At 40.7% G+C, this 8,251-nt stretch overlaps 1 protein-coding gene across 1 annotated transcript; it reads right to left on the minus strand.

Moving 5' to 3' along the window:
• Positions 1-1,971: 1,971 nt before the first annotated feature.
• LOC131606780 (uncharacterized) lies at positions 1,972-5,867 on the minus strand. Its single transcript, XM_058878910.1, has one exon. It carries the CDS (start codon positions 5,844-5,846, stop codon positions 2,418-2,420), a length of 3,429 nt encoding a protein of 1,142 aa, XP_058734893.1. The 5' UTR covers positions 5,847-5,867; the 3' UTR covers positions 1,972-2,417.
• Between the last annotated feature and the right edge of the window lie 2,384 nt (positions 5,868-8,251).

The raw sequence follows: 8,251 nt of genomic DNA on the forward strand, positions 1-8,251 counted from the left end.
AAATTCTGAGCAAAAGTCAAGAGTATGCTATCTTCAGTCAAAACCCTAATTCAGTCGATTCAGAGCCTTTGAGCTTGTTGAAATGAATCTCTGAGGACCAAATGTTGATTGTTGATGAAGATGATTCATTTGAAATGAAGGGAGAACAAAACCCTAATTGATTATTACTTGTACTGATGAGTGATTTCCTGATTAAATCCTGCTGAGTCACAAGTAGCAAACACAAGCTATGCAATTTGTTAGAGATGCAAATGATGCATATGCAGATGATATGAGGTGGTATCTTAGGTCAAAAATTGGGGTATGACAGATGCCCCTATTTAAGTTTCTTCAACCTGAGACATGAAGATTGAAAATCTTCGTTTTGATAGGGTGGAAGAGACTTAAATATCAGAAGACGCGAATTTTGGACCTAAGATACCAAAATTGCGAATGATGCAAGGATATCTTTACCGAGGGATATCAAAACTGACTCCGCTGGGGAAAAGAGATCGGGAAGGATGTCTCAATCCGTTTTAGGAAGAGAATCCGTTTTGTCTTTTTGGGAAAGCAAGTGTATGCTTCACCGGGGAATGATAGCTTTGTAAGAAAAGCTTACCTATCGACATTACCGACTATCTGCATGGGGATAGACTTGTTTAATAATGCGAAGGTGAAAGGTATGAAACTGTATTACCGACTATCAGCATGGTGATAGACTTGACAAGGTAAAAAAAGTTTCAAAGGTTTGGTTAATATTACCGACTATCAGCATTGGGATAGACATGTTTAATAATATAACCAGAACAAAAGGTTACCGACTACCAGCCTTGTGACAGCGGTTTTGAAGACATGATCAATTATCAGCCAAGTGATAAAATGATTTTGGAGACTTTGCTAGGGAAATTACTGGTTATTCAGCCTTGTGAACAGTAATAAGGCCCTGATTGTCAAATGGTCTTCATGATTGATTTCCTTGAGAGGAAAAAAAAGCTTTTGAAAGAGACATAAGCTGCTCAGATGATAAGGCTATTGCTTATTGTCTGTTTTTCACGACTCTGTTTGGGGAATCGGAATTTGAATCTCTGGTAAAGACAAGGTTCTAACCATGAATGAATTGGAAAGAAACAGTCAATCAAGACTTTGTACCCATGAGGAATGAACTCAACTGGGGATTTTCTCCTTTGTTTTGAGAGGAGAAACTAAAGCAACCTTCTTCCACGAGGAATGATCTCAGTGGGGAACTGGAGAAACAAAATGTTCTTTCTGCTTATGGGTGACAACCTACTTGGAGAGATGACACGCCCATATTTGTTTCTTTTTCTTCTTTTTTTCTTTTTTTCTTTTTTTTCTTTTTTTCTTTTTTCGAGGATAGATATATCCTGAACATGTGAATATTGAGGCAAACATTGAAAAATGCAAGAATGTATAAATGATGCAAATATGTATGAATGATGAATGTCAAGAATGTAGCATGCATGCTGACAATACTGACAGACAAAGAAGTATATACTGGAGAAGGACCAACGTCGCAATACAACCAGATACTTGGCAAATGTTTTTCAACACGGTGATGAATGGTGTTGCGTGCTTTAAACTTCTCTGGGGAAGATGAGCATCTTTTCTCATTGAGATGAAAGAACCTCTTCACTGGAGATTGGAGATCTTCTTCATTGGGAATAAAAGACCTTCTTCACTGGGGATAGAAGAGCTTCTTTACCTCGAGGGGTAATTGCTTCAAGAATTCTTTTCTGGGACAAGAATACCGTTGTCTCAACAATTTTTTCCGGGAGAATCCTTTTTGTTCGTCCTATGGAGACGACTGCTGATGTTCCTTCCGTTGTTCACAACTCAAAGGAAAATTTCGCTTTTATTTTGAAAAAGAAAAGTGAAGTAAATTCATTTAAAACTTATTTTTTCCTTTTTTTTCAAAAACGAATAACACAATTAAAGCGTCATTTTGCAAGCTGAAAGAAATTAAAGATTGCAAACAAATGGGCACAAGGCTCAAATTTATTTAATAGGATGGTAATCAGCTAAAGGCGTGATTCCATGGAGTATTTACAAAAGTTGGAAATGGTAATTATGCGGAAAAGGCTACATTGAAAGCAATAACCACTATTCCCTCTAATAACTTTGAGTTCCAACTGTGCTTGTCGCTTCAGATTGATAATGATTTGATTGAAGATCCTTTGATGAAGTACAGACTTTTCAGGTGACGAAGTATAGACTAATGCAGTTACTTTGTCATAAATCCCTAATTTTTGCCTAGATTGCCCTTTCAGGTTTTCAATCTACCAGGATGAATTTTTTCTGTTTATTGTCTCTAATTTTTGCCTGGACCGCCCTTTCGGGTTTTCAGTCCACCGAGACGCTCATTTTTGCCTAAGTCGCCCTTTGCGGGTTTTCGACTTACCGAGCTGTTCTTTTGTATTTTTTTAGACAAAGTATTTCTTGACTGCATCAGCATTCACAGGATGTGGGAGTTCATCACCATCCATGGTAGTAAGAATCATGGCACCGCCAGAAAATGCTCTTTTGACAACATACGGGCCTTCATAATTAGGAGACCATTTGCCCCTAGAATCTGGTTGAAAAGACAAGATCTTTTTAAGCACGAGGTCGCCTTCTTGAAATTCACGAGGTCGAACCTTTTTGTTGAAAGCTTGTTTCATCCTTGCTTGGTATAACTGTCCATGGCATAGAGCAGTCATACGTTTTTCTTCGATTAAGTTCAACTGATCGTATCTACTTTGACACCATTCAGCTTCTGATAACTTAGTCTCCATGAGGACTCTCATTGATGGGATTTCAACTTCTACGGGGAGCACAGCTTCCATGCCGTATACTAGAGAAAAGGGAGTTGCCCCTGTTGAAGTACGCACTGAAGTACGGTACCCATGTAAAGCAAATGGCAGCATTTCGTGCCAGTCTTTGTAAGTGACGACCATTTTCTGGACGATCTTCTTAATGTTCTTGTTAGCAGCTTCAACGGCGCCGTTCATTTTTGGTCTGTAAGGAGAAGAGTTATGATGCTCAATCTTGAATTCCTCACACAATTCTTTCATCATCTTGTTATTCAGGTTTGAACCATTGTCAGTAATGATCTTGCTGGGAATACCATATCGGCAAATGATGTTATTCTTGATAAACCTCACAACCACTTGTCTTGTAACATTGGCGTAAGATGCTGCTTCGACCCATTTGGTGAAGTAATCAATTGCTACTAAGATGAAACGATGACCGTTTGAAGCTTTCGGTTCGATCATTCCAATCATGTCGATACCCCACATGGAGAAAGGCCACGGAGATGAGAGAACGTTGAGTAGAGTCGGTGGCACATGGATCTTATCTGCATAGATCTGGCACTTGTGACATTTCTTCACGTGTTTGTAACAATCAGATTCCATTGTCAACCAATAGTATCCTGCTCTTAAGATCTTTTTGGACATTGCATGCCCATTTGAATGAGTTCCAAAGGACCCTTCATGCACTTCATGCATTAACATGTCTGCTTCGTGTCTGTCCACGCATCTGAGCAAAACCATGTCGAAATTTCTTTTGTATAGCACATCTCCGTTCAGGAAGAAACTGCCAGAAAGTCTCCTTAGAGTTTTCTTATCTTTGTTTGATGCCCCAAGCGGGTACTCTTGAGTTTGAAGGAAGCGTTTGATGTCGTGGAACCACGGTTTATCATCGATGACTGCTTCAGTTGCAAACACATAGGCGGGCCTTTCAAGGCGCGTAATTCTGACTTTAGGCACATCATTCCAGTGATTGACTTTGAACATGGAAGATAGAGTAGCCAAGGCGTCTGCCATTCGATTCTGATCTCGAGGTATATGATGCAATTCAACCTTGTTGAAGAAAGTCAACAGACGTCTTGCATAATCTCTGTAAGGAATCAAGCCAGGGTGGTAAGTTTCCCACTTGTCTTTGATTTGGTTGATCACGAGAGCGGAATCTCCATATATGTCAAGGATCTTGATCCTTAAGTCAATGGCTTCTTCGAGACCCATGATACAAGCTTCATATTCTGCGATGTTGTTGGTGCAATCAAATAGCAATCTGGCGGAGAATGGGATATGAGTACCCTTGGGAGTGATGATGATTGCCCCAATTCCATTGCCAAAAGCGTTTACTGCTCCATCAAAAATTAGGCCCCATCTTGATCCAGGCTCAGGACCTTCTTCAGGTAACGGTTCGTCACAATCTTTCATCTTCAAGTACAAGACATCTTCATCAGGAAAGTCAAACTTGAGAGATTGATATTCATTAATTGGTTGATGCGCCAAGTGATCGGCGAGAATGCTTCCCTTGACCGCTTTTTGAGCACGGTATTCAATGTCATATTCGGATAACAGCATTTGCCATCGGGCAATCCTTCCTGTTAAGGCAGGCTTTTCAAAGACATACTTGATCGGATCCATTTTGGAGATTAACCAAGTAGTATTGTTGATCATGTATTGGCGGAGACGTTTTGAAGCCCAAGCCAAAGCACAACACGTTTTTTCGAGCATGGAGTAACGAGACTCACAATCTGTGAATTTCTTACTCAAGTAATAGATGGCATGCTCCTTCTTACCGGTTTCATCTTGTTGTCCAAGCATACAACCCATGGATTCTTCTAACACAGTAAGGTACATGATTAATGGTCTTCCTTCAACTGGAGGAATCAATATTGGTGGTTCTAACAGGTATTCCTTGATACTGTCGAACGCTTTCTGGCAATCTTCAGTCCATACAACCCCTTGATCTTTGCGGAGAAGCTTGAAAATTGGCCCACATGTAGCAGTCATTTGAGAGATAAATCTGGAGATGTAGTTCAATCGTCCGAGAAATCCTCTTACTTGTTTTTCAGTCTTTGGTGCAGGCATCTCTTGAATAGCTCTGACTTTGTCGGGATCTACTTCAATTCCTCTTTGGCTGACAATGAAACCCAAGAGTTTTCCAGATCTAACCCCAAAAGTACATTTGTTAGGATTCAAGCGAAGCTGATATTTCCTTAGTCGTTGAAACAACTTCAAAAGGTATTCAATATGTTCTTCTTCTGTGCTGGACTTGGCTATCATGTCGTCCACATAAACTTCAATTTCTTTATGCATCATGTCATGAAAGAGAGTAGTCATTGCCCTTTGGTAAGTTGCACCTGCATTCTTTAATCCAAACGGCATCACTTTGTAGCAAAAGGTACCCCATGGGGTGATGAAAGATGTCTTCTCCATGTCTTCAGGAGCCATCTTGATCTGATTATAACCGGAGAACCCGTCCATGAAGGAAAAGACGTTGAACTTAGCGGTGTTATCAACCAGCATGTCGATATGCGGTAATGGAAAGTCATCTTTTGGACTGGCCTTGTTCAAGTCACGGTAGTCAACACACATTCTGACTTTGCCATCTTTCTTCGGAACTGGCACTATGTTGGCCAACCATTGGGGATACTCAGAGGTGACAAGAAAACCTGCGTCGAGCTGTTTCTGAACTTCCACTTTGATCTTGTTAGCCATATCAGGGTGAGTCCTTCGCAATTTCTGCTTAACCGGCGGACATTCTGGCTTCAATGGCAAGTAATGCTGAACAATATTGGTATCCAACCCAGGCATGTCTTGGTAGGACCAGGCAAACACGTCAACATATTCTTTGAGAAGGTCTGTCAACTTACTCTTGATATCAGCATCAAGCAGTGATCCAATGGTCACTTCTTTTTTGTCTTCTTCAGAACCCAAGTTGATCTTTTCTAAAGGCTCTTTGTGAGGCAGAATGGCTCTTTCCTCGTGCTTAAGTAATCGAGAGATCTCGTCCGGGATCTCCTCTTCTTCCTCTTCTTCGGCTTCGAACACAGGAAACTCAAAGTTGGGAGAGGGCATAGGGTTATTGCATTCAATGGGTTTATCAATAGTTAATCTGCACATGTGATTTATATTTATTTCAGAAAATTTATGAATGCAGGAGTGTATGCAGATTTTTTTTTGAAAAAGTTTTTTTTTTTTTTTTTTTTTTTGGTTTTTTAGGATTACCATTTCCAGAAAAAAGCAAAAAAATAAAACACATAATGTAGGGAATTCAAAATGACGCTTTATTTATGATTCATTTTTGAAACAAAGCCCTAAACACAAACTCATTTGTCTTGGGCGGGACAAAGAGGGAAACTTTTAAAACAAAGCCCTATACACAAAGTTATTTGGGCGGAACATTTAAAAGCAAAGCCCTATAAAACATCTCTCTGCTTTGGGCAAGGCAGGAGGTCAAAATAACAGCGAGGTGATTACTTTGAGCGGCGAACAACATTCGGAACGTCGACAGCCTTCCAGTAGCAACGAACTCCTCTGTGTATTATGTATTCAGGAAAATTCTCCCCAGAATTATCTTCAGTATTGACATTGACCGCTGGTCGAGCAGGATTTGAAGGTCCTGGTTTGTCACCCTTGTTCTTTGTAGAGTTGAAACGGTCTTCTTCTACTTCTTGAAGAGCATAAGATGAGTCACAATCTTCAGAATTTTCAGGATGTGTTTCCCAGTCTTCAGGATGAAGAGACTCATTGTCAGCGACACTTTCCGAGTCAGTTGCGGGACCATCTTCCCCTTCATCTTCAAAAATGGCATTTATGTGATAATAACCATCTTCAGGATTATGAACCTTGGCAGATACATCGAATCCGAAATCTTCAGTAACTTCAGGCTGCTGAGAAAATTGACAGGGCTGATAAGCCTCTTCTGGTTGACTATTATATTCAAAGGAATCTCCCCATCCAGTTGGTTGGATATCCTCAATCGCAATCTTGTAACTTTCAGGTGCAGTATATTTCACCATATAATCAAATTTTCCACTTGGTTGTCCCAAAGTGTCCCAGATTTCTGCAGGAACAGGCTCAGTTTCATTGCCTTTGGATTCTTCTGAAGGAGGATATGGTTCTTCCTGAGATATGTATCCCGAGTCATTGAGATAACATTTCCATTCTTCTTCAGGATCAGGTAGACCTTCTTCGATGCATTCCTCAATAAGGACATTGACCTCTTGAGGAATTGGGTTAAGGAACCCTCCACTATGGAACGTTTCTTTGATCGGACGAAGGGTTTCATCCTTCTTGGTGCAGTTTGAGAATGTTGGTGAACATCCGAGACCTGCTCTAGTTTCATTCTTGGTCGGGATCACAACTTGCCCCCAGCCAGTGGTAGTTCCATCTTTCACTACTTTTACTGCCTCTTTGTAAGAAGAGATTGATGCTTTCTTTTTGGAAGATTCGTCTTCTAAAGAGAGACCTTGGAACTGAGTTCCTTCCACATCATCAGCACCGATGAAAGAGAAATTGGATAAATGACTCACCATTAAGGCTTGCTCCCCACTTATTGTTACCAATTTTCCATTTGTCACAAACTTTAACTTTTGATGGAGCGTAGAAGTCACTGCCCCTGCTTCATGGATCCATGGTCGTCCCAACAGACAGCTATAAGCAGCTTGAATGTCCATGACCTGGAAGGTGATTTGAAATGTATGTGGACCAATTGTCATGGGAAGGTTGACTTCACCGATAACAGATTTTCGCGATCCATCAAATGCTTTGACAACTACACCACTGAACTTCATAGGCATTCCTTGGTAAGACAAGCGAGCAAGAGTCGTCTTTGGCATCACATTCAAGGAAGATCCGGTGTCTACTAACACATTGGACAAAGAGTCTGACTGACAGTTCATAGAAATGTGCAAAGCAAGATTGTGATTTCTGCCCTCCTCGGGGAGTTCTTCATCACAGAAGCTTAAATTGTTGCAAGCAGTTATGTTGGCTATTATCCCATCAAAGTGATCAACAGTCACATCATGATCTACAAAAGCTTGATCTAAGACTTTCATCAGGGCTTCCCTGTGGGCTTCTGAGTTTAACAGCAATGAAAGTATTGAGATCTTTGAAGGAGTCTGCATGAGCTGATCCACAATCTTGTATTCACTTCTTTTGATAAGCTTCAAAATTTCATCAAAGTCTGGATTGACATTGGTTCCACTGGATTGACCAACATCAATGTTTGTATTACTGACAGGAGTTTCCTCAGGATTCCCCACTGGCGTATTGACAGGATTTTGCCTGGTTGCAGGAGCAACAGGCTGCTTTGGAGGTAGTGGAGTATACACACGTCCACTTCTTGTTACACGACTTACATCAGCGATGTTTACGACAGATGAAAGAGTTGGTAAAGGAACTTCTTGTCCGTCCTTTATCATTGTGGCATTGTAGTTGTATGGAACTGCCTTGTCAGAGTCATAAGGAACAGGTCCAGG

This window comes from Vicia villosa, linkage group LG5 (assembly GCF_029867415.1).
Source record: "Vicia villosa cultivar HV-30 ecotype Madison, WI linkage group LG5, Vvil1.0, whole genome shotgun sequence".
Lineage (NCBI taxonomy): Eukaryota > Viridiplantae > Streptophyta > Magnoliopsida > Fabales > Fabaceae > Vicia > Vicia villosa.